The following is a 25177-nucleotide window of genomic DNA, read 5'->3' on the forward strand; positions in this document are numbered from 1 at the left end:
AACTACGAGAGACAAACACTGCACGTGGCCTCCGTGGGCGATCTTCTCGAGGGAATCGAACACAGGTAGTAAGATGGGGTTGGGTTCACACCACCCGGCGGCCATCCTCCAAAAGGTGGTGTGAAGGGTTGCCGTCCTAGTTGGCCCGATGGGATGGGCGAGCCGAAACACCAACACAAAAGATTGGTGACCCACTCCATGATGGCAATTCTGGTCTGAAACCACCCTGAGGTGGGCGAACGCCCTGAAGTGCGCCGAGGTGGAATGGGGGGGTTGAACTCGAAGGTTGAGAGCGATTAGAATACTTACCGCCTTGCTCCTCCTTTTTTATTCATCTTCTTTTACATGAAGCCAGTTCATTCCCCCTATTTCGTTCTTCACTTTTGATTGAGGGCGCAGGTGCTCGCCCTCTTTCTGCTGCCGCTCCAGGCGACCTTCCATGTTCGGTTCGTTTTTAGGGTGAAATTTCTGGTTTGCTGTTGGGGTTCCGGCCCTCGTTGACGTTTTTTGGCCCTTACTTGCTCAGGTAAATCTGGCCTCCTTCCTCCGCTCCTTGCGGTCCTGCCCGTTGCTCGTCATCATCATATCTGCGATTTCGAGGTCTTTTTATGCTCCCTTTGTTATGGTTTAGCCTTGTAAAAACGCTTTGCATCGCTGATCCTTATCGCCTCCGTAAATCCTCGCTTGCTCTCGTGTGCAGCTCCCTCCACTATATGCTTCCCAGAAAGAGAGGTGCTGGGGGAGAGTTGGGGAACGCCTTGAAGAGACCGTACCCTGAAGAAGTCGGTAAAGCAGCAGCAGGCAAGGCTCACCAAGTCGTTATGGCAGCTGATGGCAGTCCATCTGAGATGGACATCGATGAAGATTTGCACAGTCGTCAGCTGGCCGTTTATGGCAGAGAGACTATGCGACGTCTCTTGGGTGCGAACGTTCTGATCTCTGGCCTTCAAGGGCTTGGGGTTGAAACCGGTATGGTGCTATTTGCCTTTTCCTTTTGACAAAACATAAGAAACCCATTAATCAATTATGATTGAACTTCTTCTATGTCGTTGCGTTGGGCTTACCCCAATATACGAGTAGTGAAAACATTCCGATTCCGTAAGTTTGATGTCCATGTCGATCAGGTTTGTTTTAAAAATTATGACCTTCTCAATTGTAACAACCACTAAGGCATATTCTCAAACTAATGGACATGCTTATCGCATCCAAAGAGCTATTTACTGTTTTTGGAAAAATCACAAGGCATGAACTAATTCTGAAAACTTGTAGACCTCTATGGTGAACTCGGTATCTCTTAGGGGGGTTGTGACTTGGCCATCTACCTAAATTTCCCACTAAGTGGTTCCGGCATTTGTTTGCCATGCTTTTTGTTAAAACGATTCAAGGTCGGGGCGTCTTGGATAATTTGCCTGTGGGCTCTTATATTGACGTAGGCATGGTTTGCGTAGGCGCACATTTCTAGACGAATTCCGTGGTGTTACAAGTCAAGTATTTGAAGAGTCTTCCAGCTAAGTGGAGTGGATGGAAGATCCATCTAAATGGTGTTAGTTTAGAAGGTTTAGATGTAGAAGGAGTTGATGACCAACGTTTTAAATGGTCTTTTGGTCACTGGAATTTATGTAGAAGGCAACGCTAATCATTTTTTGTGGAGGATAGTAAGTAGGTAGGGCGCTCTGTGCGTGGGCAAGAATTATGTAGGGGTTAAATATTTACGTGTCTTGGGTGATAGAAGCTGATTGTGTTCAAAAGGAATGCATCATATGATGTGAATCTTACATTATAAATATGATAGTGATGAAGATTCATTGTTGTATTTTTTAAAGGTCTCATTGGCTCTTGCCATGTAGCTCTAAGGGACCTTTGTACTCTTGTCAGAGCAAGACCCTATGAAGGGTCAAAAAAGTTTGATGGCCACTAGCTTGGACCAGTTGTCCTTGAATAGGAGGGGAATAGTCATCCTGTCAGGTGGTACGTGGCGAAGAATGTGAGAAGAAGAGCTTGCCTTGACATACGGCCAATGATTAAGTGGATATGCATCGGCAAGGGGACTAAGGAGAGGATTAAGTCTGTAGAGTGTTAGAAATCGACCAATAGAGGGTACGCACATCGGAAGATTGATAGAATAGCCCAAGAGCTTAGAGTGTGATGGTGTGGGTGGAATCACAAACTTCTTTACTTAATGTGCTTCACAGAGATGTGTTGTGCAGACTAGCAAATAGACAGTGAACCAAGCTAGATATAGAATCCACCCAAAAAATATATTTTTGTCCAAAGCTATGGACACAATACAAAAGATAGATCTAGAGTCTTCACTTCTCTTCTTGCCTGTATCTCTTTCTCTTAGTATTCATTCCAACCACTCTCTGTATTCTCTCACTAGGATGTGGGCCTCTGATCTTACCGCAAGGTTCTTCTACTATCTGCCGGTACTCTAGATCTTTGAGCCCGCGTGCTCCACCTCGAGTGTATGTAGACTCTCTATGCAAAGATCTCAGCACCTTGCTGCTTTGTAGACAGCCTAGGGTTCGCACTGGCAATCTACTGATCCATCTGGATCTCCAGCAACATCAGATACTACTTGCAGCAGCATAACACAAGGAGTCCCCCCTCTGGATCTGCCAGGTCATAACGTCCAAACAAAAATACAAATTGGTAACATGCTGCCACCTGAGTCAACGGGAATAACTCCTCGTGGCTCCAGGTCTTGCCGGAACTTGTTTTTTCCACATGGCTACCCTAGAAGAGATGACAGAGAACAAGACGAGAATTCCAGTGTTGGCCATGTTCCCGGTAGACTAGCAGTTGGATGGGCTCAATTACAGCGTTTGGCGGGTGATGATGGAGTTTGTGTTACCTGGCAGTTTTCATCTTGATAGGTGTTGCCCGACCAGATCCCCTGGCGAAGGACCTTGGCATCGTGGAGTAGAAGGAGGCCGAGACCCCGTCTCAGCTCTGGGAGCATGTTAATGCTATCGTAAGATCATTTATATTTCTTAACTGTACTCCTCAGGTGATTAATCATGTGAAGCACATGACAGTGGCCAAAAGTGTATGGGAGCATTTGGCGTCCATGTATAACCGAACCTCTCAGGGTCAATCTTGCCTCGAACACCACATTCTGCTGGTCTGCATACTACATAGATCTATACAAGGAGGGAGGAGACGGGGTGGAAAAAGAAGAGGTTTCTGCCCGAAAACAGCAGCCTCTTTAACGCCCCCTCTTAACCTAAAACAGCCCGTGTCTCCCTCACAAATCCTCTTGGCAGGTTCTGCCCTGAAAATGCCTCGTACTCCTGGAATCTATAGCTCCGTACAGCTTGCTGGCTCTATGACGTCTCCACCCCTCTAGGATCCTGAGCCAATTTGTGCTCTGATACCATGTGAGAGCTGGAACAGCCTGACATCAGCATGGTTTTTTGATCTTTAGAACAACAAAAAATTCTAAATTTGTATGATTGGACTTATTCTAGTCTTACAAAGGTATATATATGGTTTAGACCCGAGACACGTGGCAACATTGTACGGCCCAGTACAGAGGTGCACACGTGGCTGAACATGGCTGGAGAAGGCCGGACAGGAGGCGCCTTGAATCAACAGGTGCTGCAGCAGATAAAAGAGGAGGGGTGGTGCTAGGTGGTCATGGCAGGCCAGCCACCTAGCCTTGGAACTACCCAAGGGAGGGGCCTTATATGGGGCCTGGCAGCAGCCCAAAAAGGGTTGACCAGGCCAGTCAGCAAGTCGTGCAGCAGGTCAGACCTGCAAAGGGCCTTCAAAGGAGGGCCCCCAGTCGGTTTTGGGGGCAGTGAAGTCGGCCAGCAGCCTGCTGATCGGTGGACTTTGAGGAGGCATCTGCCCCTATAAAAGGGGCCGCTTGGGGGGCATAACATCATCCATCAGATCAGCAAGCAGGGGAGCAGAAGGAGCAGCAGTAGCCTCATCCTTAGGCCTACATCCAAGAGGCAAAGGAGGCCCAACTCACTTAAGGCTGGGAACCAAGACACAGTTGATTGATCCTTGTGAGATGTTATATGTCCGTTGTCATTGGAGCACTGAAGTTCATCAGTGTACCAGTTTGGACTTGAGAGGGGGCTATCTAGCTCTGTGATACAGGTGCCCATGCAAGGAAGCAGACCTTGCACCGGTGGCAGTATCAGTCGGATTATTGTTCGAGGATCCTCTGTTGGAGTCATGTACCAGGACCAGCAGTTGGATCGTTGTACCAGCTGACCCAGTGTACCAGTATTAGAGCAGAGGAGCACCAGTGGCCTGGGAGCAACAGCTCCAAGTTTCCAGTGATTGTGCTGAGGCGGTTCATGCCAAGAGGGGGCTTCTTCGACAGTACCTGTGGGTGGGTGTGCCCGCCCCTCTTGTGAGGCTTAGGTAGAGTAGGGTTTGGCACGGCTCATGGCATAGGTTGGGGCCCTCTGGGTCTGTTGGCACGATACCCTGTGCTGGAGGGGTTGCTGCCCATGTGCGGGGCTGTTCAGGGCCTTCCTAAGGCTTGCTTTGCTGCCACGGGGCAGCCCCTTCTGAGGCGCCATGGATGGGCTTGTGTAGGGGCCAGTTTGGCATCCCTTTTGGGGCAGATAGCCCAACCTGCAGATCGGCTATCTAGCAGAGGTGGGCCGACCTCTTGGTTAGCTACCTAGGCTGGAGCACAGCCCCTTATGGAGCGGATGGAGGCCAGCCCCTAGAGGACTTGATATAGGCGATAGGAGGAGCAGTTGGCCATGCAGCAGATGGGGGTCGGCCCCCCTAGGGCTGGGGCGGTTTTCAAGGGCAGGGGGTTGGCTATACGTTGGTTAAGGCTGGGGCTGACCCTATATATAGGGCCCCCTCCCATCACTTGTTTTCATCTTTCTGTGCTCTTTTGGCTTCAATACACTTTGTCCATAATCACCTTCCACCAATCTGCTGCCCTTGCTGGCCGACTAGGAGGCTGGGGGGCTATATATAGGCCCCCCCAACGTGTTTTCAGCGGTTCATTCTGGTGTCTGGCAGAGGAGCAGAGCCAGCCCAGGGTTGCACCTGAGGAGCATCCACTCCCTTGTGCTCCAGTTCTCGTGGTTGTTGAGCTGTCCGGTTGAGCTCTCGAGCAGCTTGTTTGTTTAGAGGTTTTCCCTAGGTGTAGTGGGGTTTTCTCCAGAGATCACTTGTAGTTCTCTTGTGCCTCTCTCTCCTTTCTCTTCTTCTGAGTGTGGTGTGTGTGAGGGCTCTGTAGAGTTATCAGGTTATCAGTCTATCAGCTTATCAATTTTTCAGTTTCTCAGTTTAGTAGTCTTAGCACCCAGCAAGGGCCTTAGTGCGCCCTTTGCTCCAGTGCCCACTAAGGCTTGTATGAGATCATCTGTCACCACAATGTAAATATCCTAAGTCAAAGTACAGTTGACCATTTATTTGATCATAATTTAAGAGTTTTATATGTGTTAATTATGGTCAAAGAGTTCTTTTAATGGTCAAAGAATTGACTACGGTCAAAGATACTTGACTCTGGTTAAGTAAACTTGACCTCGGTTGGCGAGACTTGGTTTAATACCAAGAGGGTTAACTGCGGTTAACCAGAGAACTACAGAGCTGACTACGGTCAGAGAGTGTTGACTTTAGTCAATGAGACTTGGCATGCGCCAAGAGGGTTAACCACGGTTAACCAAGATGTGCCAACTTTGGTTGGAGAGACTTGGCTATAATTAAGGCGCATCGACCCTTGGTCAAAGCTCCTTAATTATGATCAAGAGCGTTGACTTCGATCAACTAGAGAATAAATATATATTTTTATATTTGTTATGTGTGCACATGTGTTCAGTGGGGACGCCCACCGTGACTAGAATTAGTCCACAGTGTGTTATTTGCATGCAAAGCGCTAACAATTAATGGGTGCCATGGTGGTGTGCTATAATTAATTGTTGCAGGTACCAGGAAGAGTTATTTTACTAAGCACTAAGGGAGCCTAATCAGAGTCTAGGAGGCGGTTCGCGTGACCAAGTGCTTTGAAGACTCCAGAGTTGCCCTTAGTGGCATGTAATTGGGAAAGTAGTGTAGAAATTTGACAAGTGGTTTGTTGCCAAGAAGGGGAGCTTTAGAGCTCATGTAATGATTTATTCTACGTTGGATTTTTGGATATATGTCAGGGAGCTCTACGCTGAACTCTTGTAACAGATTCTCTCTTCAAGAAATAAAATACCTTCGGGGGGGTCCAGCCCGACGTCTTGTCCTGGGCCCTAGCTGTGTGTAGGGAGAGAGAGAGAGAGCTCTTATGAGTGTTTCTACAGTTAATTACGAGTGTGAGGTTCCACGAGAGAGCTAGTATTACATTGGTATCAGAGCACAGCTATGCTATACTGTCTTTTTAGACAGTGAAGATCCAAGGAATTAGTATTCCGATGCGTGATGATGGTGCACGATATTTGAGCCTGCGCATAAGATTGGCATATGGGAAGCTTCATAGTCCGTTCTCCTTATGCTAGTCCTTGGGTGATATGCGAGCTGAAGGAAGAAGATAGAGGCTGTGACGAAATGAGGCGATGACAGGCGACGGGGAGCTCTAGCGTTTGGGCGATTTTCATGCATAAATTCTGCGCTAGGTGACGAGCTAGCGATGAAATCATCTCGTTGAGCAAAGCCTACACTTGAACGCTCATGGTGAGGCAACGCAAGCCCGTGTTCGTCATCCGACAGAGATCCTAACAGAAGACTCACAAGGTCCATTTTGCCAAGGGACAAATAAGCGGGGGAAAATCCTACGGAATAACTTCATGCGCAGAGACGGATTCGGATCTTCCATGTCTTAGCGCAATTGATTCGTGGTGATCTCTCTACGATTACCTTCACCTTTGCTAATATGTTCACGTGGGCGCACGTTGAGAGGCCTCTGTTGCCATACGGAGAAGTTGACGTGGCAGGTGACGTAGTGGCTACACGTGTGACCTGACGCGTGGCAATGATGTGTCATATGCTGACGTGTCAAGTTGACACGTGGCAGGTGATGGGGCAGTGAGGACACCAGCTGATGTGGCAGACCCACATGCAGGGATGACGTGGCATGCACGTGTGAGATGACCTGGCATTCTAACAGGTGACATGGATGCTGACATGGCTGACCAGGGGTTAATCTAACTCAACCTTGGTTAGTGGACTGGTTAGAGGTCCAGTTAGTTGACCCAACCAGTCTAGTCTGGTCACTGTAACCAGACTGTGACCAGTCTAGTTAGTCCAGTTGCAGACTAACCAGACCAGAACCAGTCAGTCTGGTTAGAGTAGCCAGCCAGTTACTCCATCTGGTTACTGTTCACAAAAAAAAAAAAAGGACAGTTGCAGAGACTGTTTCTGCTAGCAATTTTCACTTATCTGAGAAAGTATCTACTGTCAGAACAGCAGAAATCAGAGGAAAAATCAGAGATTTGCCGAAAAAGAGAAAATGCATGCCTTTGTGCTCAGAAAAAGGGAATCAGATGCATTCAGAGTGCTTTCTGCAACAGCCAGAAAAGGGGCAATATAGTTGTTGATGCCTTGGCAACTTTGTGGGTATATGCCTTGAGTTGACAGCCCGGTACTGGCAGAGATTGTGAATGCAAGACACCCCTTGTTGAGGTAATTTTTCTCTTTGAAAAGCAAAGGCAGTGTGCATCAGTTGCATACACAGTGTGTGTGAGAAACTTGCAGATCTCAGACGAGTTGTAAGAAAATGGCTCAATCACCTATCCAGTGGGATTCACAAGATAGGGATGTACATCCAAGACAGAGAAGTGTGCAACAAACTCAGCAAGAATTTGAGCAGATGGTACGCACTTGTATACAAGAGATGGAAAATCTCAGAAAGGATCCAAGGGCTCAGCATTTGTTTCAAGCAGAAGCTATACCTAATGCAGCATATGACGTGCCAATGCCAGAGGCACACTCTCGTGTACAGCCAGAGAAAGAGAGATCTCATAGGGGATGGTCTCATAGCAGGAAGAGATTGAGACATCATCACCGATCTCCTAGTCCATCACCGTCTACCTTGAGTTCGACTTCTGTATCTTCTTCTTTATCAGATAAACCATCCAGAAAAAGAAGGAAACACAAGAAGTCTAGGAAGAGTAAGTCTTCCTGAGAGATCAAGGAATTCAAAGAGGGAGGTAAATCTGTCAAGTTTATGACCTACAATGGACAGTATGGTCATATAGACAAAGCATTGCAGTTCATCAGGCAGTTTGATGCTGCATTCGGTATAGAAAAGTTTTCAGAATCCTCCAAGTTAAGAATGGTCAGTTTGCACTTGACAGCGACAGCTAGTGCATGGTGGAGTGCATAGACCACCGATGGGTCAGCCCCAAAGAGGTGGAAGGACTTCAAAAAAGCCTTCTACCAACAGTTTATGCCTAAACAGTTTAGAGATCATGTTCTTCAAGATTGGGACAGTTTGCATATGGATGTAGGAGATACAGTGGATGTGTACAACCAAAAGTTTTGGGATGCTTATTTGCAGGTTGCACCTTTCAAAAAGATCTCCAAAGGAACCTAAATGAGAAAGTACAAAGCAGGTCTCAGTCCAAGAATCCAGGCAGTAGTGAATGCTTTGGGGGCAAAGAACATTCAAGACCTTATGCATTCAGCTTCAGTAGCTAGTCTTGTGCCGTTACAAGATCCATCTACAGTACTATCCTTGCATGTAGGACATGCTGAAAGAAAGAAAACTGATTTTTCAAAATCAGAAAAGAAAGAGTATCCAAAGGTTGAAAAGAAAGGGTTTCAGCCTTAGAAGCCGAGGGGTACTCAGTTTTCAAAGTCATATAAAGGCAAATCTCCATTCACCCTTGAACAGATAGCTGAATTCCGTAGAGATGGAAAATGCTTCAAGTGCGGCAAAGAGGGGCATGTGGCTGCCCAGTGCCTAGAAAAGCCTTCAACTTCGAAGGGAAAAGAGGCAGAGAAGCCACGGGGACCGCAAAAGCCAATGGCAGGAGGAATTCTTGACATACTGGGTCATGTTTCAAACCCAGAAGAATGAGAATTGCTGCTATCATGGGGCAAAGTCAGAGACCAGCAAGCGCTAATTTTATTTGATCCAGGGGCTACTAGAGGACCTAGCCCTGAGGCTGGGAATAAAGACGGAGGAGTTGGGCAGGGCTTTGGATGCCGATCAGATGTTCTGTGGGAATCTTGCGCAGTCACTCCCTTGATAGGGAAGCTCCGTCTTCATGTACAGAGTTATGTGGATCAGGAAGACTTCTTCATTTCTCCACTGAAACATCATGATGTAGTCTTGGGAATGCCTTGGTTTCATCGCAAGGCAGTGAAGTTGACTCTTCCTGAAAGAGTGCTGGAGTTTGTGCATAGGGGGAAAAACCAGCGTTTAGTTGCCAGGAATAAAGGGGAGACTATCCCCATTGTCTCTGATGTTACATGTGGTAAAGCAATAGAGTCTATAATTTTCGCGTACATGGTTTTTGTAAAAGAAAAGGAGAATGATATGCATGCTGAAATGAATGATGCAGACAAAGATAAGTTTCAGTTTCTTGTAAACTTTAAAGATTGCTTTTCCGACGCTTTGCCAGGGGAGTTACCCCCAGAGAGAGCAGAAGATCATCAGATAGAGTTAATGCCTGGTAGCGAGCCACCCAATAGGCTCCCATACAGAGTTAGTGCAACTCAGCGAGAAGAGATTATGACTCAGGTGCAGGACTTGTTGTCCAAGGGGTTGATTCAGCCCAGTTCTTCTCCTTTTTGTTCCCTTGTACTGCTAGTACAGAAGAAAGATGGTTCATTCCGTATGTGTGTCGATTACCGCGCACTGAACAAAATGACCATCAAGAAGAGATTTCCTATTCCGCGCATTGATGATGTGGTGGATCAGTTAAATGGAGCTTCAGTTTTCAGCAGGATAGACTTGAAGAGTGGCTATCATCAAGTCAGGATACAACCACAAGATGTGCATAAGACAGCTTTTCGCACTACATTTGGGTTGTATGAATACTTAGTGTCTTCTAAAGAAATTCCAGGGGCCAGAGCCTACAGAACCAGTATCAGAGGATTCACTAGAAGTGGATGAGCTGGAGGAGGTCCTTCAGCCAGAGCAAATTGTGTATCATACTGTACGCAAAGGCCCTCAGGGCAAGGAGTTTTATAGGTATCTTGTAAAATTCAAGAATTATACGGCATTAGATGCAAAGTGGATGGACGAAGACATGTTATCCGATCATCCATAGCTTTTGGATGTTTACAAGGAAGCTTTTCAGTTGAGGTCAACTGAATAGAAGCCGAGGGGATGTCACCACAATGTAAATATCCTAAGTCAAAGTACAGTTGACCATTTATTTGATCATAATTAAAGAGTTTTATATGTGTTAATTATGGTCAAAGAGTTCTTTTAATGGTCAAAGAATTGACTACGGTCAAAGATACTTGACTCTGGTCAAGTAAACCTGACCTCGGTCGGGGAGACTTGGTTTAATACCAAGAGGGTTAATTGTGGTTAACTAGAGAACTACAGAGCTGACTACGGTCAGAGAGTGTTGACTTCGGTCAACGAGACTTAGCATGCGCCAAGAGGGTTAACCACGATTAACCAAGATGTGCCAACTTCGGTTTGAGAGTTGTGCCAACTTCGGTTGGAGAGACTTGGTTATAATTAAGGCGCTTCTACCCTTGGTCAAAGATCCTTAATTATGATTAAGAGCGTTGACTTCGGTCAACTAGAGAATAAATATATACTTTTATATTTGTTATGTGTGCACGTGTTCAGTGGGGACACCCATCGTGACTAGAATTAGTCCACAGTGTGTTATTTGCATGCAAAGCGCTAACAATTAATGGGTGCCATGGTGGTGCGCTTTAATTAATTGTTGCAGGTACCAGGAAGAGTTATTTTCCTAAGCGCTACGGGAGCCTAATCAGAGTCTAGGAGGCGGTTCGCGTGACCAAGTGCTTCGAAGACTCCAGAGTTGCCCTTAGTGGCATGTAATTGGGAAAGTAGTGTAGAAATTTGACAAGTGGCTTGTTGCCAAGAAGGGGAGCCTTAGAGCTCATGTAATGATTTATTCTACGTTGGATTTTTGGATATATGTCAGGCAGCTCTATGCTGAACTCTTGTAACAGATTCTCTCTTCAAGAAATAAAATACCTTTGGGGGGGTCCAGCCTGACATCTTATCCTGGGCCCTAGCTGTGTGTAGAGAGAGAGAGAGAGAGAGAGAGAGAGAGAGAGAGAGAGCTCTTATGAGAGTGTTTCTACAGTTAATTACGAGCGTGAGGTTCCACGAGAGAGCTAGTATTACATCATCCTTGTCCCATAGGTCTGTGAGGTCTTCCGCGGATGTTAATACATCTCTCTCTCTCTCTCTCTTCCGCTCATTTCCGCTGCACTTTTCACATGGTATCAATGCCACGGTTGGCTTAAGACCCGAGGAGCGGAGGGAGTGTTGAGCCAACACACAGAGAGGAGGATTAGGGTGCTGTTCGGAGGTGTCTTTGTGGAGGAGCGTGAGTGAGGAGTGGACTGTCCGGGTGACCAGCGAAGGGTGACTTTGAAGGGTGTGTTCAGATCAGAAAGGAGGTGTTCTTGAGGAACAGAAAGCGAGGTGTGAAGGTACATCGGGCTGTCAGCTCCTTCATCCTTTTCTTCAGCCTTCTCCTTTCTTCAACCCTCAGCTCCCTTCTATCCCATCCCCCTTCTCTTTCAGTTCAGCTTCCTCTTCACTCGACTTTGTTTGAGATGGCAGAGGACAAGATTAGAATTCTAGTGTTGCGCACGTTCCCCGTTGACCGGTAGTTGGATGGCTCAATTACATACAATGGCAGATTTCATCTTAATAGGTGTTGCCCAACCAAATCCCTTGGCGAAGGACTTTGGCATCTTGGAGCAGAAGGCGGCCAAGACTGTGTGTCAGCTCTGGGACCGTGTCAATGCCAGGGTAAGATCATTTATATTTCTTAACTCTACTCCTTAGGTGATTAATCATGTGAAGCACATGACAATGGCCAAAAGTATATGGGAGCATTTGTCATCCATGTATAACCGAACCTCTCCCATGAAGAGGGCTTCACAGAGGTCCAGATGAGGTTGTTAGATCCCAAGAAGTCTCCTATGACAGTTAGCTTGAGGCTTTGACAGTTGATCAAAAAGATAGAAAGCAATTGACAACTGAGGAAGGAGAAGCTCCCAAGGCATCCCGTACGTGTAACCGATGTGGCCAAAAAGGTAATTATTTCTCAACGGAATGCAGAGGGGTCCAGTAACCAGGTGGCCAATAGTGTGACTGCTGATCATGTATACTCCAGCCTTTTAGTAGCACTTGGCAGGAGCTGCCAACATGCTTTCCGGATCCAGATGGAGGATTGCTTGCTTGTTTGTGGCAGTTGGACCTGCGAACCAGGTGCATCGAGCAGGGAGTCGTTTATCGAGGCTTTCAGGCAGGACCTGGAGCCACAAGGAGTTGTTACCGCTGACTCAGGTGGTAGTATGTTACCCGTCTGTCATTAGTTTGGATGTGTTGACCTGGCACATCCAAAGGGGGTCTCCTAGTGTTCTGCTGCAGCCAGAGTCTCAATCTGACGACAGTGTACCAGTTTGGGGCTTCAGAGGGGGCTATCTAGCTCTGTGATAGAGGTGCCCATGCAAGGAAGCAGACCTTGCACCGATTGCAGTAGCAATTGGATCATTGTTCGAGGATCCTCTGTTGGGAGTCATGTACCAGGACCATCAGTTGGATTGTTGTACCATGGGTCTGCCCGCTTAGTGAGTGAGGCTAGGGTAGAGAGTGAGGGCCTGTGTTGTGGGTGTGCCCGCCTCCTGTGAGAGTAGGTGTGGTTTTGAGTGCCTCATGTGGTGCCACGTAGGCCATGGAAGTTCCTAGGTGGGGTGCAAGGTTGTGTGAGAGCGTGTCTCACCTTGCTGCCCTTAGGCGTCCCCTTTTGGTGGGCTATAGAGCAGTGGTTGGGCCGATCTGCAGGTCGGCCACCCTGGTTGGATATAGCCCTTGTTTTCGGGGGGTGTTTGCCCTCTCTTAGGGCCTGGACAGCCCTATATGGAGGGCTGTAGGATCGGTCCTCTAGGGTCATGGGTCAGCCCATGTAGGCAGGCTGGTTGGCTTTGCCCTTGCTGGCCGTCTAGGAGGCTGGGGGGCTATATATAGGCCCCCCACATGTGTTTGCAGCAGTTCATTCTGGTGTCTGGCAGAGGAGCAGAGCCAGCTTAGTGGTGCATCTGAGGAGCAGGGCTGTGGAGCAGTTCATCCACTCCCTTGTGCTCCAGTTCTCGTGGTTGTTGAGCTATCCGGTTGAGCTCTCAAGCAGCCTGTTTGTTTAGAGGTTTCCCCCAGGTGTAGCGGGGTTTTCTCTAGAGATCACTTGCACTTCTCTTGTGCCTTTCTCTCCTTCTTAGTGTGGTGTGCGTGTGAGGTGTGCTGTGTGTGTGTGTGTGTGTCTCTCTCTCTCTCTCTTTCTCTCTCTCTCTGTCTCTCTCTCTCTCTTCTGTTCATTTCTGCTGCACTTCTCACAACTTCCCCTTCTAATTTCCCGAGACACATGAAGAGTGAATTCTCTCCACGGCATGCTATAAAGGCTCAAATTAATGACATCAAGTACATATCATGTACTCCCAGTGTGCTTGCTCTAAAAGCAAACCATGTACCTCATGGAGGTACATACCAATAATGTGTGTAATCCTGTAATGCCCCCTTCTGAATTGTAGGATCCATCGGAATTTGAAAACCGAGGGCACTCCATGGAATCCTCCCTCATGTTAGTGTCCCATCTGGAAGAGTAGTCCAAGCACTCCTTGTTGTCCTTCACCTTAACAAAGGTCTTTGACTCCCTGTTGGCCCACATCAATATCAGACATCTTCACTGTGACTTCTAGGTCTGCATATTTGATCTCAATTACACATGGAGATGTCATCAAGAATAGTTCTCGATTACCACATTAGCTTTTGGTTCACCATCTGAGTTTGAGTTGGACGACTCCTCCTTGTTCTTTTGATCCCTCTTCTTTTTTTCACAAAATGGCGTGACTCGTGACAATAAAAGCAGTTCTTCTTCTGCTTCCTCTTCTTATTGGAAGTATCCTCTTCATCTCGATAACCATCCTTCTTGGACTTGCCACTGCTAGGCTTGCCCTGTCCTTTGCCAACAACGCCTTGTCATTGTTGTCTTTGTTTTCTCTTTTGTAGTAGTAATGGGTTCAACTCCTTAAAAGTATCTTGTTGTCACGGTCGTAACAAAGCTATTGAAACTCCGTGGTAGCATTCCAAGTCCCATCAAGGCCAACTGGCTTGAGGGTACATAACCTTGAAAAAAAGAGATTTGCTCGAGGGTAAATTTGACCAACCAATTCCAGTTGATGCCTCACCACCTTGACCTTCGTCAAGTGGTCATGAACCAAATCTCCCTCATCCATATCCATATTATAGAGTCGTTGCTGAAGAGTCAAGATGCGGGATATATTATTTATCTCATATTGATCCTTCAGAATGGCCCATGCCTCTACTGACGTGTCAATCATCTGATCAACGAGTCCGCCGTAGTCCCTCTGATCAAGGCTAGGGCATGGGCATCTCTATCCTCGCAGTCTTCGAGTTCATCTCCATCTACCAGTACGAGTATCCTCCCTTGTTTGTCCAGCACATCCTCCGGCTTCGCCTCTGCTACCGTATTAGCTTCCATAGTTTTCAAGCAACTAAATGACTCTGGATCTTCACCTTCCAGATAGGATAATTAGTCCCATCTAGTTTCCCGGACTCTCCAAAGTCAGGAATGGTGAAAGAAAGAGCTCGATTGGAGGAGGAGGAAGGAAGAGCAATGGCTGAAAGGGCTTCTGCTTCTGAAATCGACATCTCTGTCTGTAGACAAGAACTCTGTACACCTGATTGGAACTTGAGTCACCCTCCGTCACAAGGGCACAATCTTCTAGTCGTGGAAGTCGATTCCTAGAGCTTTGAATCAGCGTTGTCCTTCAGCAAGGTCCCCACCTTCAAGCTCCCACACTTGTGAGCCTAGAAATCAACCAACAGAGGGTACGCACAGCGGAAGACTGATAGAATCGCCAGGAGCTCACTGAGAGTGATGGTGTGGGTGGAATCACAAACTTCTTTACTTAATGTGCTTCACATAGATGTGTTGTGCAGACCAGCACATAGACAGTGAGACAGCCAGAAATAGAATCCACCAAAAGAATATATTTCGGTCCAAAGCTACAGACACAATACAAAAGATAGATCCAGAGTTCCACAAGGATGTGGTCCTCTGATCTTAGCACGAGGTTCTTCTACTATCTGCCGGTACCTCTAGATCTCTAAGCCCACGTGCTCCACCTCGAGCGTATGTAGAGCCTCTGTCCAAAGATCTCAGCACCTTGCTGCCCTTCTAGACAGCCTAGGGTTCAGCCCTAAGTGAGCTCAATCTGCAGCACCTGTGGGCCTCCTTTGCCTCCTGGATGTAGATGTGCATAGATGTGCAAGCCAGTAAATAGACAATGCTCAGAGACCAATATAGAAGCAACACTTTATATTTCTGTCCATCCACAAAGTAGGACAGGATACAATACCAACAGGTTCTACTACTAGATGCCAAGCACTTCTAGATCTCTGAGTCCGTGTGCCCCACCTGGAGCAAATGTAGACTCTCTGTCTAGAGTGATCCTCTCCACCTTGCTGTCTCTCAGCACCTTGCTGCCCTGATAGACAGCCTAGGGTTCAGCCCTAAGTGAGATCAGTCTGCAGCACCTGTGGGCCTCCTTTGCCTCCTGGATGTAGGCTTAAGGATGAGGCTACTGCTTGCTGATCTTGCTGCCCCCCAAAACCGACTTTAGGCCCTTTGCAGGCCCTGATTGTTTGCTGTGAGGTGCTGCCCATGTTGTTAGAAATTACCCAACAGAGAGTACGCACAGCGGAAGACTGATAGTAATTCCCAGGAGCTCACACAGTGTGGTGTGGGATGTGGAATCACAGACTTCTTAACTTAATGTGCATAGATGTGCAAGCCAGTAAATAGACAATGCTCAGAGACAAATATAGAAGCAACACTTTATATTTCCGTCCGTCCACAAAGTAGGACAGGATCCAAAACCAACAGGTTCTCCTACTAGATGACAAGCACTTCTAGATCTCTGAGCCCGCGTGCTCCACCTCGAGCAAATGTGTCTAGAGTGATCCTCTCCACCTTGCTGTCTGGGCCTAGGTGGGCAGCCCTCTGAGTGAGCTAAGTCTGCAAGTCTCCAGCCGAGTTCACCTCCAAGATGAGGCCCAACTGCTGCTGCTGGTGCAGCTCCTTTCTGCTCCTCAAAAGCTGCTCTAGATGGTGTGAAATGAGGCCATGCTTTTATAGGGCACAAGGCTTGCCCCAAAAACCGACCAGCAGCCTCAATCTGGCCGACCAAAACAGGCCGACCAGGCTGCTGCAAAACTGTCCTAAGAGGGCTCTCATAACCAGGGCCCCTGGCCCACAAAACTAGGGCTTTGGCCCTCACTTCAAGGGCTGATGCCCTCTTATATATGCAGGGTCCAGCCCCCTTCTGCCCTGCCATTTTCTATGCATGGTAGCTGGCTGGAACCAGCCCTACCAGCCCTATACCTGGCCGACCAGGCTGCTGGTAACCCCCGCAATGTTGCGCCTCTGCCAGGCCCTTCTCCAGCGCCGTACAGATCCGTACACCCTGCTGATGTCATTGTGCCCTTCATAGGGCCCTGTTGCAGGCCGTACACGGTACACCTGCTCTGCAGTTCCGTCTTGCCAGGTCAGATCCAGGGTTTCATGCCCCTGCCATCTTTCCTGCACAAGGTCTCTTGTGCTGTCCACATGACAGCTCATGTGCTGCCCATGTAGCAGCCTATCCAAATTCAAGCAAAAGTACACGCTCCTGCGAGCCCTCCTCCCTCCTTCCGCAGCCTCTACCTCCCTACCCTCCTCCGCCTCACTCCCTTGCCCTCGCCCCCCCTCGCCCTCGCCTTACGCCCCTCGCCCTCGCCTCACACCCCTCGCCCCTCGCCTTGCCCCGCCATCACGCCCTCGCCTCACCCCTCGACCCTCACCCCTCGCCACCACACCCCGCCCTCCGCCCTCGGCCCCTCGCCCTCGCCCCTCGCCCCTCCGCCTCGCCCCTCGCCCCTCGCCCCTCCGCCCTCGCCCCTCCGCCCTCGCCCTCGCCCCTCTGCCCTCCGCCCTCGCCTCTGCCGCCGCCCCTCTCCCTCGCCTTCGACCTCCGCCCTCCGCTCTCGCCTCCGACCTCCGCCTTCCGCCCTCCGCTCCCGCCATCGCCTCCTCTTCCTCCGCCCCGCCTCGCTTCGCCTCGCCTCGCCTTATCCTCCTCCGTCACACCCAGGCTCCATCCCTCGTCCATCTCCCCCCCTTTTTGGTGGCAGCCTCTTCTTCATCGGAGGTCTCGCAGTTTGTCTTGGCGGTATGGCGACTCCTTGCCCGGAACCGGAGGCCCAGTCGGACCCCCCCTCTCCAGATGCCTACCGCGTGATCTTAACAAAGCAACAGTCGTCTCGGGTACAACAGGTTGCCAATGACTTTACCCTCACTTCCGTCTATGGCAGAGTCATTGGACACTCTCCCTCCAGACCAGCCATCAGGGACTGGCTCCAGTCCACTCTTATGCTAGAGGACAGCCACATCGAGGAGGTGGCCCTTATGGGAAGGGGCATCTTCTGGCTTAAACTCTCCACTGCGAAAGCTGCGAGCAACCTGATTGCTGGTTCCCCCACATCTGTGGATGGAAAGATCATCATGATAGTCCCTTGGTACCGAGGATTCAGCGCAGCGGACTTTGATGCTTGTTTCCGCATACCTCGCCACCCAGTGACGCTAGTTTTTCCAGGCCTTGCTGCTGAGTTGCGGCCGATAGTCAGGGACCTGGGCTCCCACTTTGGCTGGGTGATGCATGACACTTTCGTCGACGCGGTTACTGCGGTGGGAGCTCCCAGAGATCGTGTGGCTGTGGCAGACCCTGCGTCCCTCCTTGCAGTGATTGAGATCGTGACAGATGCTGGCAACATTACTCAGAGCATGGTAGTCACCGGATAGCCAGGCCAGTGCCTGAGGTGTCACGGTTTTGGGCACCTGGTTGCTGCTTGTCCACGCTTCTCCAGCTCCTCTCGGCCCCCCCGCCCCCCCCTCAGCCCCCTCTCCCTCCCTCCGGGCAGCCACGTCAGGAAGAGTAGAGGCAGCCGGAGTCCGGTCCTGAGGTGGCTGGCGGCTGGATCGAGGTCAGAAGGAAAAGAGGAAAGAATAAGAAGACTTCTGTCAAAGGCAAGGAGGCAGAGGTTACCCAACCTGCAGCAGCGCCTCAGAGACCTGACAGGCAGCTGTCCCAAGGTCCTGGGAGAGCTTCTTCTTCGTCTGTAGCCCGCCCTCCGCAGCCTCAGGTCCCCCTCTCTTCCGATCCCTAGCTCCCTTCCACTCAGCCCCAGCCCCTACCCCAGCCGCAGCCCCCTCTTCCCGACCCGCAGCATCAGCCCCCGCCTCTTCCTCTTCAGCCCCCTCCTCTTCCTCTTCAGCCCCAGTCCCAGCTCCAGCCCCATCCCCCCTCCCCCGCCCCTCTCAACTCTTCTGCAGTGTCATGTGCATCGGTGGTTTCTCAGCCGCGGGCAGCCCCCACTCCCCCTCCTTCACCTCTCCCGTCAGTCGCTTCCATGGAATCTGAGTTGCCTACCCCTCAGCGTCCTTCCCCTTCCCCACCCCAGGCAGGGCATCCCGAGTTTGCACCACCCCTGGAGCAGTCTTTCCTGTCTGCTAGCCCGACCCCCTCAGTTGCAGACTCTGACGGGCCTCAGCTCCAGGAGAGAGAGCTTCCTCGCGACTTCTACAAATCTAGTCCTTGGGATTACTTGGATGTGGTCGACCTCGGGACCTTCCCTGCTTGCCTCGACATCAGTATCTTCCTACTCCGTAAAGGGGCGGATGGGAAGATCACAGCCTTGGCCCCGAGGGATGGCCCCAGCTTTGCTTTCACCTTTCTCAGCGACGGCACCGAGACTTGGACAGACGACTCGGTTTGGGAGGCTCTCAGAGAGCAGACGCACGCTCAGATTTGCTCCTGGATAGGCCCGTCGGGTGGACAGCTTCTCGAGACTCAGTGGTCCGAGGGTGACGTGCGCCTGCGGTGGCGTTGCGCTGCCAAGCGTTTCAGATTGATTGTGATCCTCAGGTCCCCTCTGTCGTGGCCCCTCCCCCAAGATGTCAGAGCCTGGACTCCTCAGAAACTTCGCGCCTTCTACGGGATGACTACCTGAGAGATCTCGAGTTGGCTCGAGAAAGCGTTTGTCCATGGCATCAAAGGCCTCACGCCTTTGCTAAAAGTTTTGAAGAACGGGCAGGATGACCCCGCCTCCCCCTCCAAACCCTCACAAAAGCGTCAGCATCTTCATTCTGAAATTTCAGCCTCTTCATCGACCTTAGCCGCGAGCAGACAGTTGTTCGCAGCCTACCAGTCCTCATCATGAGCTTACACCTTGTCTCCTGGAACGTGAACGGGTTTTATTCTTCTGGCACCCGTGGTCCTAGGAAGCTCATCTTGAGACAGGAACTTCAGCCAGCAGTGATTGGTCGCTTGGATATACTCCTGCTCCAGGAGCATAAGCTTTCAGTGGCTCATTCCCGTAGCTGAGAGGGGGAAGAGAGGACGAAGGGAGCAAGAGAGTGAGAGTAAGAGAGACACACTAGTGTGGGTGTGAAGTGATGAGTGAGCCACACCACAAACTCACTTATGTTTTATTAGGATTAGGTTTACCCTATGACTGTCTTAAGACAGTCATAGGTGTCCTATCTTTAATTCTTTAATTAAGGGTAGGCAATGTGCCTTTACCCCAACAACCTCCCACCTAAAGGCCAATGTGCCTAAAGGGGAGAAAAGAATAAAAATACAGCAATATACAGTTACTGTATACAAGACCATAAAGTAAGAATGGTCTCATCCTAATCCCATGATGTGGCGGCAATGTGCAAACCGCTCTGTAGGCAAGCTCTTAGTGAGCAAATCTGCAGGATTATCATCAGTATGTACTTTCACAAGCTCAAGACGCTTGTCTTCCAGTACCTCCCTGATGAAATGATATTTCACTTCTATGTGCTTGGTCTTCTGATGAAAGACCGGATTCTTTGCCAACATGATAGCACTCTGACTATCACAATGCAAAACTGGCATATCTCCTGTAATGCCCAAATCTCCCACCAGCCGAGTAAGCCATATTGCTTCCTTGCAGGCCTCAGTGGCTGCAACATATTCAGCTTCTGTGGTTGACAGTGCAACGCATTTCTGCAACCGAGACACCCATGATATAGCACCTCCTGCAAATGTGAAAATATAACCGGTAGTAGACTTCCGGTTATCTGCATTCCCTGCATAGTCTGAATCTGTAAAACCATGCACCAATGCATCCTGCCTACCATAGCATATGCACAAGTCTTTGGTACCTTTGAGGTACCTTAAGACACCTTTCACTGCTTCCCAATGCCGCTTGCCTGGATTTGCCATATACCTGCTGATGACTCCCACCGCAAAAGCAATATCCGGACGAGTGGCAACCATGGCATACATCAAAGATCCAACTGCAGATGCATACGGAACCTTGGCCATTTCAGCCTTATCATCATCTGATCTGGGGCTGTCCTTACTGCTGAGTTTTAAATGTGGAGGCAACGGGGTACTAATGGACTTCCCTCCCTCCATTTTAAACCTCTGCAGTACTTTGTCAATATACTCTTTCTGTGACAGAAACAAAAGTCCCTTGGACCTGTCACGAGTAATACGCATGCCAAGAATATGATTTGCATCACCCAAGTCTTTCATGTCAAAAGACTTATGCAGTTGTTTCTTCAAAGCACTAATCTCATGCTGAGATTTACTGGCAATAAGCATGTCATCCACATATAGAATGAGTAGCATCAAACTGCCATCCTTTGCCCGTTTGGTGTACAAGCAATGATCGGTCTCACACCGATGATACCCTTGGGACTGCATGAAGGCATCAAACTTCTTGTACCATTCTCTTGGCGCCTGCTTGAGTCCATACAAGCTCCTCTTGAGCTTACACACAAGCTGTTCTTTCCCTTTAACAGCATATCCCTCTGGCTGACTCATATAGATCTCATCATGAAGATCTCCGTGAAGAAAATCTGTCTTCACATCCATCTGACATAAATCCATGTCATCATGAGCAACAAGAGCTAACACTGCTCTCAAAGTAGTCATCTTGACTACAGGTGAGAAGATCTCATCAAAGTCAATGCCCTTTTCTTGCTTAAATCCCTTGGCAACCAATCTGGCCTTATACCGAGGTAAAGCATTTGAATCCACTTTGACTTTGTAAACCCACTTGCATGGCAAAACCTTTCTGCCTGCAGGTAACTGCACCAAGTCCCATGTATCATTCTGAAGTAGGGAGTCCATTTCTGACTGCATGGCTTTCTCCCACTTCTTTCTCTCTGTTCTTCCCATAGCTTCCTTGAAGCTGGAAGGCTCACCACAATCTGTCAGCATGATAAAATCAGCCACATTATTGGCTCCAGGAACAAACCTGGCAGGAGGCCGTTGTGCACGGGTGCTCCTCCTCACAAAATGTTCCGGATTAGGCTGCTGTCCAGCCTGTTCTTCATGCATGACGGGTGGCTGTACCACCATATCTGGCTGTTCTACAGCCCCATCTGTTGGCACATCCAGTGGTGCATCATTGGCAAAATTATCTGGCTGATTTTCAGCCTGTATACCCTCTTGATCAGGGTGATCTGCAGCAGGCTGCTGCTGCATATAAATGGGCATTCTTTGCTGTCCAACATCATCATAAATAACCCTCCTGTATTCCACAGGTTGCACGGGTTCCTTGTGTACACTATCTTCTTTAAAGATGACATCATTGCTGCGTATAATCTTCCGTTTAACGGGATCCCATAACCTGTACCCCATTTCACCTTCGTCACCATATCCCATAAAGATGCATCTGATAGACTTTGGATCCAGTTTGGTGCGGAGATCTTTGCGTACATGAGCAAAGCACTCGCAGCCAAATACCCGTAAGTGCTTATATGAGGGTGGCTTGCCAGACCACACCTCCTCTGGCACTTTCAACTCCAAAGCCTTATTTGGTGACCTGTTAATAATGTGAACTGCTGTTTGCACGGCTTCTGCCCAAAAGCCATGGGGTAATGCAGCATAAGACAACATACATCGAACCTTCTCCTGAATAGTTCGATTCATCCGCTCACTTGCACCATTTTGAGATGCATTATGAGGGGCTGTGAGTTCCTGTTTGATGCCCTTAGCTTGGCAAAACTGCACAAAAGCATGTGACACATACTCACCCCCATTATCGGATCTGAGGCATTTCAGCCTACGACCTGTCCGATTTTCAACCTGAGCGACAAACCTCTTGAAAACATCTAGGGCATCTCCCTTATGCTTCAAGAAATAGACCCACACCTTACGTGTGGCATCATCAATGAAAGTAATAAAATATTTGGCACCCCCTAGTGATAACTGTGGCATCTCACACAAATCAGTGTGCACTAGATCAAGTGGTGCTCTATTCTGGGGAGTTCTCCTCTTATGAGGAGTCACAGAATGCTTGCCAAAAATACAATGATCACAAGTAGGCAAATCTGAAAAAGAGAGAGACGGCAGATAACCCAAACGTGACAGTTCTTGCATTCCTTTAACAGACATGTGTCCTAACCGGCTATGCCACAATGAAACCTTTGGCAGCTCGGTTATGGCAACAACATGATTACCCACACTGGAAACATAAAGAGGGTACAAGGTGTCACTCTTAAAACCCTCAGCCACTACTGTCTGGCCATCAGTAATCACCCATTTGGAATCCCCAAATGTGGTGTGGTAACCACTGTCATCTAATAAGCCAGTGCTAATCAGATTTTTCTTGATTTGCGGCACATGGCGAACACCATCAAGCATAAATGACTGTCCATCAGGAAATACTATCTGTGTACTGCCAATCCCTGCAATCTGACATGCATAGTTGTTCCCAAGATGAACAACTCCATGAGTACCTGTGTAGGAAGTAAACCACTCCCTATGAGGTGTAACATGAAAAGAGGCACCTGAATCCAAGAGCCAGGTGTGCATGTCATGGCCATTAATAACCAAAGCATGTGCTATTACAGCAGAAGAGCATAAAACATCATGTATGTCACTGTCACTGTCCTCCGCTGCAACATTCACTGCATCCAAGTCATCTGCCTTGGCCTTGCCTTTGCCTTTGCTTGCATTTCCTGCATCCTTTGTTTCAGGCTTCTTGGCTTTCTGATCCCGTATGAACTTGAAGCACTTCGACTTCACATGTCCCTTCTTGCCACAATAAAAGCATTCAATGTCCTTTTTGCCACGGGACTGACTACGGGATTTGGACTTACTAGCAGATCTCCCCTTCTGCTGAGTCCTGCCTCTGTCCTGTACCTGCAAAGCATTTGAAGACTTGCTGCCCGCATTATTCTTCCTGCTCATCTCCTCCATAAGAAGAGAGCTCTCTACATCAGCATAAATAAGAGTGGCATTTGAGTTTGACAGGGTGGTCTTGAAAGTGTCCCAACTCTCAGGAAGAGTACACAACAAGAAAGTAGCCTTGAACTCCTCATCAAGGTTCAACCCCTGTGCAATCAGCTGTGTAAAGATAGCATTGAACTCACTCAAGTGTGAGGTCATAGCTGTACCTTCCTTCATGCGAAGATCAACCAGCTTCTTTAGCCAATAAACCTTACTGGCTGAGCTCTTTTGGGCATATAATTCTTCTAGTCTTTGCCATAGACCATAAGAGGTCTTTTCAGCCTGTACATTGAACACAAGAGTGTCTGAAATAGTGAGCATGATAGTTGCCCTCGCGGACAAATCAAGCTCTTCCCAGTCATCAGCTGCCATATCAGATGGCTTGACACCCTTTACCCTTATGGGCTTAGCAATCTTCTTTAACAGAAGGACATTCAAGCACTGTTCTGCCCATAATGCATAGTTATGTGCTCCTTCCAGTTTCTTTATGTTCAGAATTGAAGAATCACCTCCTCTTGATGCCATATCAGATGAGGAAAGTACCTGACTCCCTGGAAGTAAAAGGACTGAATAAAAGTTCTGATTTCTCAGAAAAGCCTGCTCTATTCAAGAGCCAGAAGCACTCTCAATGGTGCTGTTTTTACTGTCAGTGAAATCTGCAGCAAAACAGTAAATGTCCCTGCAAATAGTGTACCTTCTGACAAACTGTTCTGAGCTCAAAGAGGCATAAAAACAGTAATTTCAGACTGCTGCTGCTGCTCAACAAGAGCTTAACAGTGCATAATTATCTGACAAAACCACCAACACTGCTGTAAACACTGCTGTACTGACTGTACTGATCACTTCTCCCACCTCAGATGAGGTATGACACTGACTCAAATTGCAGAAACCACTTGACAAACACCCCAAAAAACAGTAAATGACCCTTCAGCCTGTCACAAAACCTGCAACAGTAAATGGGATAAATCCCAAGCAATCACCCTTATACCAAGGGGAGAAAATGCATCTGAAGATCTCCGTCGGTATCCCACGTACTATCAAACAAAGTTTGGGCAAAAGTCCCTTGATCTGACACCTGAATCAAGTGGAGAACACCTCAACACTGAGGTAGCATGCAATATGAAATCTCTCTGACACTTGTACCTGACAATGTGTAATGCATAGGCTGCCCCTGTGTACTCAGTAACAACACAAATCACAACGTACAGACACCAAGAAGAAAATCTTTTGAGCACTGTCAACGATGGGCAGTTAGGGACCGAGTAAACTCGATGCGCCCTGACCAAGCGTGGCTCAACTGAGATTTTCAAGGTGTGTACAAAGAATGTGACCTGCAACAAATGTCACCAAATGCACTGCGGAAATAAAGCAAATGTGTGCTCCCTGGCTACACACTGCCTCAAGGCATATACTGCAACCACATCCAGGCAAAAGCCCTTTGATAAGATCACCCAAAACTGAGAATTGCACTCAGTAAATGCATAGAAGCTTCTGCAAGCATCTGACCTTCCTGAATGACAAGTAACTGCACAAACACCACCACTGTGGCACAAGTCACCTCAAGCGTGAGTGACACGAGAGTACCTGATGTACCTCAACAAATGCACAGTATACTGCTAGAATGCTTCAGGATTATCCCTCTTCCAATCAGAAAATGTGCTGTACTTTCCAGTACCTGCAAAGTACCTGTTGTACTTTTGTCCCTGCAGAG

The 25177-nt window shown here is 48.5% G+C and overlaps 1 protein-coding gene across 3 annotated transcripts in view; it reads left to right on the forward strand.

Annotated features, from left to right (window-relative positions):
- The first annotated feature begins 319 nt into the window (after window positions 1–319).
- Window positions 320–25177, forward strand: part of LOC147902203 (ubiquitin-activating enzyme E1 1-like) — a 70898-nt gene continuing 46040 nt past the window's right edge. The window contains exons 1-3 of one of the 3 annotated variants that reach the window (XM_087374773.1): window positions 320–399; window positions 527–600; window positions 701–969. In XM_087374773.1, the coding sequence (XP_087230899.1) occupies window positions 714–969 (256 nt within the window). In that variant the 5' untranslated portion in view covers window positions 320–399; window positions 527–600; window positions 701–713. Of the gene's footprint in view, window positions 601–700; window positions 970–25177 lie in introns of all 3 variants that reach the window. The other 2 variants (XM_087374774.1, XM_087374772.1) reach the window with 2 other exon arrangements.

Source organism: Dipteris shenzhenensis, chromosome 5 (assembly GCF_047967505.1).
Source record: "Dipteris shenzhenensis isolate YYH24624 ecotype China chromosome 5, Dip_SZ_1.0, whole genome shotgun sequence".
Taxonomy (NCBI): Eukaryota; Viridiplantae; Streptophyta; class Polypodiopsida; order Gleicheniales; family Dipteridaceae; genus Dipteris; species Dipteris shenzhenensis.